The sequence below is a fragment of the Corvus kubaryi genome, unplaced genomic scaffold, assembly GCF_017639235.1.
Source record: "Corvus kubaryi isolate FWS band 111438036 unplaced genomic scaffold, C.kubaryi_AGA036_p1.0 38194, whole genome shotgun sequence".
Classification (NCBI taxonomy): domain Eukaryota; kingdom Metazoa; phylum Chordata; class Aves; order Passeriformes; family Corvidae; genus Corvus; species Corvus kubaryi.
The window spans coordinates 1-11897 of NW_024581169.1; the positions used below are offsets into that span (position 1 = coordinate 1).

The 11897-nt window shown below is 55.5% G+C and overlaps 1 protein-coding gene across 2 annotated transcripts; it reads left to right on the plus strand.

The window, feature by feature from the left end:
- Nucleotides 1–990: 990 nt before the first annotated feature.
- On the plus strand, nt 991–11643 carry LOC121672141 (FERM domain-containing protein 6). Of its 2 annotated transcripts, none has more exons than XM_042044666.1 (13): nt 991–1216; nt 2002–2092; nt 2235–2377; nt 2991–3067; nt 3558–3744; nt 4738–4893; nt 5424–5489; nt 5579–5647; nt 6330–6504; nt 7396–7731; nt 7826–7951; nt 8666–8757; nt 8840–11643. In XM_042044666.1, the coding sequence occupies exons 1-13, from the start codon at nt 1118–1120 to the stop codon at nt 9122–9124; spliced, it is 1902 nt and encodes a 633-aa protein (XP_041900600.1). In that variant the 5' UTR covers nt 991–1117; the 3' UTR covers nt 9125–11643. The 2 variants fall into 2 exon arrangements, with proteins under 2 accessions (XP_041900600.1, XP_041900601.1); XM_042044667.1 differs by having other exon boundaries at nt 992–1216; nt 2235–2314.
- The last annotated feature ends 254 nt before the right edge of the window (nt 11644–11897 follow it).

Genomic DNA, 11897 nt, shown 5'->3' on the forward strand with positions numbered 1-11897 from the left:
ATGCACCATCCCAAGGCGTGGATGCAATGCATGGATGCCGTGATACATGGATGCAATGCATGGCTGCCCTGCGTGGACATGACACATGTTCGAAATCCATGGATGCCACGCATGGAATCCACGATGCACGCACACCACGCACAATACACTGACACAACCTCCCTGGTGCGGTCCCAGAGTTCCTTGGCGATGGGAAAGCATCGCCTCCGGATTTCCCAACTTCTGCAAAACCCCAGGAACCACCAACAAAAAGTCACCTCGGGGCACTTTTTCCTCCGTGCTGCTGCACAAATACGCAAATTCCAGGCTTTCGGAAGCCAAAGGCGCTTCCATGTAGACCAAAGCAAATATTTGGTGACAAGGGAGACACTCTGCCTGGGTGCCAGCGTAAATCTGGGGTAGGAAAAGATTGAACTAGGTCAGAGTTTAAAGTCCATCCTCGTGGTGTCACGTGGGAATTTGTGTCCTTGTGGATGGTGGGGTAAAAAGTGCTTTGGGAATATTCACCCTCGGAATTGAGAATTTCCTGGGGTCAGTGCTAGGATGGATTCATCGGCTCTGCATGGCAATTCCCATCTGCAAATCCCTGTTAGTGCTTGGACTGTTTTTTTTCACCCCAGCAAAGAGTCGGAACTGGGGGGAAGGATGTTGGAAGGAATTTGGGGGTCCCCCTGTGGGTTTTCCTTACCTTTCCATGGCTGGCAGGGAAACCTCCTGCTTCCAGCACTGCTCCTTGCTGGCCCAACTGGCTTGTTCCCAGCGGATAAACTTTTATTTATTTTAATGATGCCAGAAAAGCCTTTCCTGAGGTTTTTCTGAACTCAAGCCAGGAGAATCAAACTGCTGGCTCAGGTTTCTGGGGCCAAAAACCATGGGGGTGGCTGTGGTGGGGTGTGCTCAGGGGTTTTGGGGGACACCCTGACCATGAGCCTGTACCTTGTGGGAGCATGCTGGTGGCTGGGAAGGATGGGGGACGGGGATGGGGAGCTGAGGGTGCCGTGCCCAGGGCTCATCCCCCTTTTTCCCACAGGGATGGCGCCCGCGGGGCCCGAGGCCGCCCCGGCCCGCCGGTGAGGTGCTCCCCACCAGCCACCCCGAGCCCCCTGCCCGGAGCACGATGAACAAGCTGCCCTTCCACAACAACAGAGTCATGCAGGACCGGCGCAGCGTGTGCATCTTCCTCCCCAACGACGACTCCCTCAACATCATCATCAACGTAAGGCGGCGCTGGGCAGCCCCCGAGCGCTGGCATTTCCATCACCCCCCTCCCCCGGGGCTGTGTTTGCACACCCTGAGTTTGCTCCTGGGTGTCATTTGGAGCCGGCCTGGCCTCGCCCTGCCGGGGAAATGCTCATGAGGTATTCCCCCGAAGGCTGCGGCGGTGCTTTACGCTCTCCTTCCTCTCCTTGCTCGACGTGCTGCTGGCAGCAGCGGGGTTTGGGGAGGGTGAGCTGCTGCTTGGCACCCCGCGGCGTGGCATGAGCCCCATCCTTCAGCCTCACACCACAGATCCCTTCTGGATGGCACTTCAGCCTCATCCAGCCCAGGGAATAAACAGGAGGGGCTTTGGCTCTGATTGGGATGGAGCATTGAATGTGAAATTCCCCCACTTTTTGTTGTATTTTTTGTTAATTCACCCCTACCCAATGTTGCTGTTGATGCAGGAAAATGTTTAAATTCCTTTCAGAACTTAAAGGGAGCTTATCAAAAAGATGGAGAGAGATTTGGAAAGAGGCAGATAATGATAGGATAAGGGGAATGGTTTTAAACTAAAAGAGGAAAGATTTAGATGAGATAATAGGAATAAATCCTTGCCTGTGAGGATGAGGAGGCCCTGGCACAGGTTTCTCAGGGAAACTGTGGCTGCCCCATCCCTGGAAATGTTCCAGGCCAGGTTGGTTGGGCTTGGAGCAACCTGGGATAGTGAAAGGTGTCCAGAGGGTGGAATGAGATTAGGTGGACACAGATGCTTCCAGGGCTCACAGAAGGGATTTTTTGCAGGTGAAGATTTTGTGCCAAGAGTTACTGGTGCAGGTGTGTGACCTCCTGAGGCTGAAGGACTGTCACCTCTTCGGGCTCAGCGTCATCCAGAGTAAGTCAGTGGCTTAAGTGTGCAGCTTACCCCTTTTGGTGGCCTCGTTGGGTGACGAGGAGGTCACAGCTGGGTGACCAATGGGTCATGGCGGGAGGCAGGGGACACGTGGGGATGCTGATGCCACCTCTGTCCCTCCCAGACAATGAGCACGTGTACATGGACCTGGCCCAGAAACTCTACAAGTACTGCCCCAAGGAGTGGAAGAAGGAGGCCAGCAAGGTCAGCGGTGAGGTCTTGCATGGAGAGCTGACGGCAGTAAGGCCACCTCTGTCCCCGTCGCAGGTCACTTCCAGGACCCGGGAACGCTGCCGAGGGGTGGGGGGGCATTTAGTCAGTGTGGGGCTGGGGGGTGGATGTGCGAAACCACATCCCTGGGGATGGTGGTGGTGGCATCCCTGGGGTTGTCACTGCAAGTGCCACCACGTGCCCCAGCTGGGGGTGCATCCTCCAGGCTCAGTCCCTGGAGCTCATGTTTTTTTTTCCTGCCTTATACTTCAGCAGAGTTTTTAAGGTCCCTTCTTCCAAGTTCTAAAATCAAATTGGGGTTTTTTCTCCCCAAAGCACCTTCTCATTATTTCAATGCCGAGGGGTGTCCAGGCTCCGATGCTGGCGCTGAGCTGGTGGATGATGGACTGAGAGAGGGAGAGCAGCAATGAGGGGTTGCAGAACTCCTGGGCTTCTCAAACCCAACCAACCTTCTTCTTTAATTCCAAATCCCCTTCATTTCCAGCATTTTGTGGGGGAAAATGGGGGACAGTGGAGGAACAAAAATGCCATTGGTGCCATGGCAGGCAAGGGCTGGCTGTGACAGACATGACCCCAGAGAGTTGAGGTGAGGGGTTGGGATGTGATGCTGGGATCCCCACAGGATTCCTGAAATCCTCCTCCCTTCCAGGGGATCGACCAGTTTGGGCCGCCGATGATCATCCACTTCCGAGTGCAGTACTACGTGGAGAACGGGCGGCTCATCAGGTAGGGTGTGCCCACCCCCACGGGCACCTCCTGGCATGGCTCTGCAGCCTCGGGGTGCTGTGGGGTGCTGAGCACATCCTAAAAGCTGGGGCTGTTCGTGGGTGGGTGCTGAGTGGCTTCTCACAGGGGCAGGTGGGGACACCACCCCCAGCCAGCAATGACAAAGCCTTTCGGGGAGTGAGGACGTTGTGTTCAGGGGTTTAGCACAGCCTGATTTGGACTTAGCTATGGCTGGGTGGGAGCTGCAGGTCCTGCTTGAGGGCTAAAACGATTTCCATGGGTTTGGGGACACAGTGGCACCTCCACAGATTTTTTTCTTGGGGGGTTATTCCACCTGGCTGGTGAAGCGGCTCCACGTTCACGCCGCTGAGTGGGAATTTTAACCAACGGGGAAGAGGGAGCAAAACCCCTGGGTGATGCCTCCCTGAGGGCTTCCCAGTGGGTGTCCCCTGGCTGCTCATGCCTCCTTGTGTCCTGTGTCCCTCCCCAGTGACAGGACAGCTCGGTACTACTACTACTGGCACCTGAGGAAGCAGGTGCTGCACTCGCAGTGTGTGCTGAGGGAGGAGGCCTATTTCCTGCTCACTGCCTTCGCCCTCCAAGCCGACCTCGGAGACTTCAAGAGGAACAAGCACTACGGGAAGTACTTCGAGCCCGAGGCCTATTTCCCTGCCTGGGTAAGAGATCCTGATGTGCTCCCTGCTCTGAGCTTGGCGCTGGGCTGCTCGGAGCCTTCTGGCCCAATCCCGGTCTCTGGGTTAATCCTGGTTATAAATAACCTGGGACAGCTGTGGGGATGGAAATAGCGGCGGCTTGGGGTTGGTGTGGGGCTGGTGGGAATTCCCTGTGTGCTGTTGGGATGCTCCCGGGGGATTCCCTGCGGGCATTGCCCCACCACCATCAGGTGCAGCCCTCTGGGAACTGGTGGCATGGAATTCCAGAATCCCAGAATGGTTTGGGTTGGAAGGACCTTAAAGCCCACGCCGTTCAATCCCCTGCCATGGGCAGGGACACCTTCCACTGTCCCAGGTTGCTCCAAGCCCTGTCCAACCTGGCCTTGGACGCTTCCAGGGATCCAGGGTCAACCACAGCTTCTCTGGGCACCCTGTGCCAGGGCCTGCCCACCCTCCCAGTCAGGAATTCCTTCCCAATCTCCCATCCATCCCTGCCCTCTGGCAGTGGGAAGCCATTCTCCCTTATCCTGTCATTCCAATCCCTTGTCCCAAGTCCCTCTCCAGCTCTCCTGGAGCCCCTTCAGGTGCTCAAAGCTCTCTCTGAAGCCTTTTCTTCTCCTTCCCGACCTCTTTCTTGGTTTTGTCCCAAAATCTTCCAGCTTCTCCTTTTTTCACACACGTCACTGGGGAGTGGTGGCCCCGGGGCCGTGTCCCCAGCCACGCAGGGAGTCCATGTGTGACTGTCCCTGCCCCAGCACAGGTGCCACCAGTGGTGTAGGCTCCGTGGAATGGGCACACGGAGCACCCTTCCCACTGGGAAATCCCACTGGCAAGAAGTCACTGGCTGCTGTAATTATTTAATTTTTGCTTGGAGATCTCTAGAACAAAGCTCCAATTCCCCCTTTTCCCTTGAAACCACCACTCCCAGGAGCGCTGGGGATGCAGCCCTGAGCGAGCCCGGGGCAGCTGGACAAGCTTCTCTCCTCCTCCTGCCAGGTGGTTGCCAAGAGGGGCAAGGATTACATCCTGAAGCACGTGCCCAACATGCACAAGGACCAGTTTGCCCTGACGGCCTCGGAAGCCCATCTCAAGTACATCAAGGAGGCCGTCAGGCTGGACGACGTGGCTGTGCACTACTACAGGCTGTACAAGGTGAGCCCTGGCCCTGTGGTTGTTGGGATCTTGATTTTGGGAATGCCCTCCCTGAGAAATACAGCCTGGGTTCTTCTCCTGGGAACGAAGCCGTTTGTTTGCCGGGAGAGCTGGAGGTGTTTCAGTTGAATCTCGGAATGGTTTGGGTTGGAAGGGACCTTAAAGCCCATCCAGTTCCACCCTCTGCCATGGGCAGGGACACCTTCCATTATCCCAGGTTGCTCCAGCCTGGCCTTGGACATTTCCAGGGATCCAGGGGCAGCCACAGCTTCTCTGGGCACCCTGTGCCAGGGCCTGCCTACCCTCCCAGTCAGGAATTTCTTCCCAATATCCCATCTAAATCTCTTTTAGCTTAAAACCATTCCCCCTTATCCTGTCAGCATGCAAAGTCGCTTTCCATTTTTCATTTGGCACATTAATCACAGAATGGTGACTGGGGTGACTGCAGGAGGACCCCTGGGCTGAGGTGGGGTGGATTTATCCACTTCATGCTGCAAATTGTGTATCTAAAACCATTTCTCCCCCCTTAGGACAAAAGGGAAGTGGAGGCTTCGCTGACACTGGGGCTGACAACACGAGGCATCCAGATTTTCCAGGTAGGTGACGGAATGAAGGTGATGGCTCAGCTCAGCTCCCTGCCCCTGCCAGAACCCTCGGCCATGGCTCCATCTCCTCTTTTTTGCAGAACTTGGATGAGGAAAAGCAGCTGCTCTACGACTTCCCATGGACAAATGTGGGCAAACTGGTTTTTGTGGTGAGTGCCACCTTCCCTGCCTGGAGTACTGCTTCCAGCTCCAGGGTCCTCGGCACAGGAAGGACATGGAGCTGTTGGAGCAAGTCCACAGAAGGCCATGGAGATGCTCCAAGGGCTGGAGCACCATTTCCTATGGAGCCAGGCTGGGAGAGCTGGGGGTGCTCACCTGGAGGAGAGAAGGCTCCAGGGAGAGCTCAGAGCCTCTTCCAGGGCCTAAAGGGGCTCCAGGAGAGCTGGAGAGGGACTGGGGACAAAGGATGGAGGGACAGGACACAGGGAATGGCTTCCCACTGCCAGAGGGCAGGGATGGATGGGATATTGGGAATTGGGAATTCCTGGCTGGGAGGGTGGGGAGGCCCTGGCACAAAGAAGCTGTGGCTGCCCCATCCATGGAAGTATTCCAGGCCAGGTTGGACAGGGCTTGGAGCACCCTGGGATAGTGGAAGGTGGAAGAGGATTGGGCTAGATGGTCTTTAAGGTCCCTTCCACCCCAAACCACTCCGTGATTCCACGATCCCCAGGTGGGGCATCGCCTGGGCTCAGCTGTGGGCGTGGGATGCTGTTGGCACAGACCCCCAGCAGGCGATGACAACCCATGGGGTTAACGAGGAGCTGCAGCAGGACTGGGTGAGAATGGGAGCATTCTCCTCTTCGGGGCTGATGTCTCCCTTGTCCCACCCAGGGCAAGAAGTTCGAGATCCTGCCGGACGGGCTGCCCTCGGCCCGGAAGCTCATCTACTACACGGGCTGCCCGCTGCGCTCGCGCCACCTCCTGCAGCTGCTGAGCAGCAGCCACCGGCTCTACATGAACCTGCAGCCCGTGCTGCGCCAGGTCCGCCGGCTGGAGGAGAACGAAGGTAGGTGCTCCAGGCCCCAATCCCGCCGGGACAGGCTCCCACGGGGCGTTTCTGCCTGTGAAAGCACCTGGTGCTTGTGCCAGCCCCGTGCCCACAGTCCCCGCACTGCTGTGGGATGGGCACAAGGCCTGCGGCCACCCCTGATATCCCAGTTCTGCCCGGTGCTTCAGCACAGCTTTCCCAGTGCCCCTCGTCCTTGTGAAAGCTTAAGGTCTTCTTGCTCTTCTTTCCTCTCCTTGTCTTCCTCTTTCTCTTCCTCATCTTCCTTTCTCCTTTTCTTATTTGTTGTTCTTCTTGTCCTGCTGTTCTTCATCCTCCTCATCTGCCTCAACTTCTTCCTCCTTCTCATCTTCTTCATCTTTTTCTTCCTTGTCTTCCTCATCTTATTCCTTGTTCTCATCTTCATCCTCCTCTTCTTTTGTTTTCCTCCTTCTCATCCTTCTCTTCCTGTTTCTCTTCCTTCTACTCTTCCTCTTCTTCCTCTTCCTTCATCTCCTCTTCCTCCTTCTCTTTCTCATCTTTCCCCTTCTCATCTTCCTTTCTCTTCCTCATCCTCCTCTTTCCTCCCCTCTTCTTCCTCCTCCTCATCTTCCTCCTCCTCATTTATTTTCTTCTCTTCCTGCTCCTCCTTATTTTCTGTCTTCTTCTTTCTCCTCTTCCTCGACATCTCTTCCTCTTCCTCCTCCTCCTCTGTTGGAGGGACAGCCCCTCACAGAGCACAGCAGGTTTGGGGCTCCTGCCCCACCATCCCTCTGTCACCGTCTCCAGCTGCGCCACCACGCTGGGCTCGGGTGACAATTCCTCTGGGTGCCAGGGGGTCCATGCCCTTCCAGGGGGTCCGGTTTCCCTGGGGATCGTGGGAATCGTGCTGATTCCGTGCCCCCCTTGCAGAGAAGAAGCAGTACCGGGAATCCTACATCAGCGACACCCTGGACCTGGACATGGAGCAGCTGGAGAAGCGCTCGCGCGCCAGCGGCAGCAGCGCTGGCAGCATCCGGCACAAGCGGCTGTCCCGGCATTCCACCGCCTCCCACAGCAGCTCCCACACCTCCGGCATCGAGGCCGACCCCAAACCCCGGGAGATGGGGCCCGAGGACGGATTCTCAGGCACCGGCGCCCACCGCAAGCTGAAGACCTGCAGCTCCATGACCAGCCACGGCAGCTCCCACACCTCCGGCGTGGAGAGCGGCGGGAAGGACCGGCTGGAGGAGGATTCCCAGGATGACGGTGAGGCACTGGTTTGGGTTTTGCAGTGGTTTTGGGCTTGGAGGGTGCTCTGAAGGTGCACACCTGACTTGTCCTGTCTCCTCATGTCCCGCAGAAATCGAGATGCTGGTGGATGATCCCCGGGAGCTGGAGCAGGCCGGGGAGATGGAGGTGAGCCCCGACATGTGCGTCTACATCACCGAGGACATGCTGCTGTCCCGCAAGTTCAACGGGCACTCGGGTAAGGTGGTGGCCGCTTCTCTTCCCAATCCCCCAGTGCAAGTCATGCCTTTGGGAGCTGGAATGAGATGATCTTTAAGGTCCCTTCCAACCCTGGTCATCCTGTGGTTCTTTGGTGTTTGGCAGAGTGGAATTAGCCCAGGGTGTCCACTGGGACATGAGGAAAAGCTGTTCACCCAATGAGTTGAAGGAGAGGTGGGGTAAAGAAAAGAGGAACCTCTCTCAAGTTGTGCCAGGCGAGGTTTAAATTGGATATCAGGGAAAATTTCTTCCTGCAAAGGTTTGTCCAGCCCTGGCACAGCTGCCCGGGGCAGTGGTGGAGTCCCTGTTCCTGGAGGGATTTAAAAGCTGTGTGGATGTGGCACTTGGAGACACAGCGCAGTGGTGGCCTTGGCAGTGTTCAGGGAATGGTTGGACTTGATGATCTTCTCTGGAGCTGCACCCAGAAAGTCACCTGCATTTCCAGCTCTGTGCTGGGAGCTACTGGGAGGTCTTTGGGATGCCAGGCTCCCTGGGGACAGCCTTGAATGCCATTTTGGGGCAAATTTGGGAGGCTTTGCAGGTAACGCTGGTTGCAAGTGGAGCTGTAGGGCTGAAGACCCTGCATTGCGCTGAGGGAGCCTTTGTCCCCATGGACAGCAAGAGTGGATCCCAGCAGAGCTGAGCCACCCCAAAATAACCTTGGCACCCTCCTCTTCCTCTCTCCTTCGTGCAGGACTCATCGTGAAGGAGATCAGCTCCTCCACCTCCAGCTCCTCGGAGACGGTGGTGAAGCTGCGGGGGCAGAGCACCGACTCCTTACCCCAGGTACGTGGGACTGGGGGCTTTGGGATTCCCCAACCCCCTGGGCTCCCTGGCAGACCCTGAGCCTCCTCTTGGCTTTTCTCAGACGACGTGCAGGAAACCCAAGACGTCGACGGACCGGCACAGCCTGAGCCTGGATGACATCCGGCTCTACCAGAAGGACTTCTTGCAGTTGGCCAACCTGTGCCAGGACACGGCGCAGAGCTTCACCTTCGGCTGCGCCCACGGCCTGGATGAGGACGGGCTCTACTGCAACGGCTGCCTGGCCCAGCAGTGCATCAACATCCAGGACACCTTCCCGGTGAAAAGAACCAGCAAATATTTCTCCTTGGATCTGACCCACGACGAAGTCCCCGAGTTCGTGGTCTGAGCGTGGGGAGGCTCCGACGCCGCCTTCCCCCCGCCCCGCTCCCTGCAAACCATGGGAACTGTGGCACTGCACCGGAGGATTGTCCGGATAAGGGGCGGGATGGGGGTGCCCGGGCACGGAGTTGGTTCCAGAGGAGTTTGTGCCAAACACAAGTTGTCTTATTCCGACTGGGAGGAGCACGGCTCCGTCTGAGCCGGCAGAAGCCCACCCGTGTTTTCTCGTGGCCTCGTGGCGAGGTGGCCTCTCCCCCTCCTTGCCCCCAGGTGACTCCGGGGCAGCTGGAAAGTGCCAGACTGTCGTGTTCAAGCCAAGCCAAAGAAATGTAAATAACCCTAAAGGCCAGTATGGGAAGGGAGAATCAAGCAATAACCAGCCAGGGATCTCCGGGCACGGTGATGTTCCATGGAGGAAGGCACGGCCAGCAGCTCCTGGGGCAGAGCATGATCCCAGTTTGTCCAAAAACCTGTGCTGGAGATCAGGCCGCAGCAGTCCCAGCCAGGTGGATGATGGCTGGAAGCTCTCAGAGCCATTTGCAACTTGTTTTTATCTTTTTTTTAAATTTTTTTTTTGAGAGCAAAACCCCCAAAACCAAAAAAAAAACCCCAAAACCCACCCCAAAAAAAAAAAAAAAAAGAAGAAGAAAGCAAAGGAGGATGGAAAAAGATAAATCCCCTATAAGGATAATGCAATAATGCATCCCAAACATTGACTGTCTAGAGAATACATATATAAATATATCAAGGTATGTATGTTTATATATGTCTGGATCTTATAGACCCATTTGTGTTTTACTCCTGCTCTAAAACACCTTTTATACAAAGGATCCACCTCTCTTCTTTCACGAACTCTGTCAGCAATCCTATATTTTTCCTAAGCACTAAGGTGAGAAAACAGACTTTCCTCTCGAGGAGAACGTGCATCCAACCGCCTCGTCCGTGTGGCTCTTCCCGCTGCCGTCTCCATTCCCGTTTCCCAAGGCTTTCCATGCGTCTTTAGGTGTCCTACAGTTGGAATCATTCTGCCAGAGGATGATGGTGACGTGCTAGGAAAATCCCAGGGTGGTTTCTGAGTGCGTCCCAGGGAAGCCAGACAGCCCAGGTGGAATATTTGCCGTCGGTTCCGGAGGGTGAAGCATTGCAGAGTTGATGATCACAGCACAATGCCTTTGTAGTGGGTATTTTTAATTAGAGTTTAGCCATTGACAGCCAAAGTTTTGCCATATTTTGATATACCACCGTTTTTTTTTTTTTTTTAACTGGAAGCTTTTTCTTAAAAAAACAAACCAAAAAAAAATTGTAATTATTTTATAAATAAGCACAATCTTATTTTTATAAGAAATGTTGGGGGAGGGAGCTGAGAAAGGGGAGCTGGTACCAAAAGAAATGGAGCGTAGCTATAGGCAGAGTGCACTAAAAAATCCCTTGGGATGTTGGGATATGGGAGAGCTGCTGTGGGACCGTGCCACTGGCACTGTGTCCCCATCCCAGAGCTTGATCTGGCCCTGCCTGAGAGGTTTTATGGGAAAAATGTCAACATCCAAATGCCCCGCAGGGCAGGATGGGGTCCCTAAAGCATCCTGCTCTCCCTAAATCCGCACAGGGCAGGATGGGGGTCCCTAAAGCATCCTGCTCTCCCTAAATCCCCACAGGGCAGGATGGGGGTCCCTAAAGCATCCTGCTCTCCCTAAATCCCCACAGGGCAGGATGATGGTCCCTAAATCCCTACAGGGCAGGATGGGGGTCCCTAAAGCATCCTGCTCTCCCTAAATCCCCACAGGGCAGCTGGAGCGATGCTGCCTGGGGCTCAGGGCTGTGTATCCCGCTCTGGCTTGGGGGAGACCCCACCAAATACCCCAAAAATCTCTCTTTGGGTGCCATATCCATGGCTGGGATAAGGTTTGTGACTCCAGACCCCATCCATGGCTGGGTTTGCAGTGTGTGCACCAGCAGCGTGAGCTTCCATGCTGGCACAGGCAGGAAAATTCCCCAAATTCATCCCCAGCCTCTTTTTCCCTGCTGTGGCAGCCCCTGGGGGCTGCAGCACCACCCTGGGTGCTCTCCATGGGATCCTCACCCTGCAGAAACCCAGAGCTGGAGGGAAAAAAGGGATAAATCGTGTAAAGAAATGCTCAACGCTGCTCTGAAGTGGGGAGGGGGCAGCCAAAGCAGGGCCTCTCCTTTTCTTCTCCCCATCCCATTGTCCTACAGTCGAAGCTGGAGTGATGGGATCGGAGTGATGGGGTTGGGATGTTGTTGAGGGCTCTGATGGAGCTTATCCCTACAAACAGCAGCAGTGCCAGGGAGCAGGGGGACACAGAGGTGCCATTTATTCCCAGTTATTCCGCAGGTGGCCGGGGCGGCTCCGGCAGGGGCCGGGGGTGGCCGTGCCCGCCTACCCTTGGGGCTGTTCCCCCTGCAATAAGGGGCTGTCTGTCTGCACAAAATAGTCCTTTCTGTGAAAGGATCTTCCCATCAGGGCGATGGGAGAGCCCAGTGACTGTGTTGCAAAAGGAAACAAAACAAAAAAAAAAAATAGAAAACTCAAGGAAAATGACATGAAAAGCCCCGGAGCGAAATTCTTTTGTACCAATGAAGTTTGTTGTGTGCCTTTTGCAGTACGGCTGGACGTGACAATAAAGTGACAGTTGTTTGCATCACTTCGACTCTTGGAAATCTAAAATGCTCCCAGGCTTAAGGGAGAGCTGGAACATGGCTGAATTTAAGGACAACGTTGCATTTATTGCGTTCTCTGCTCCGGCAGTCCTGGCTCCAGA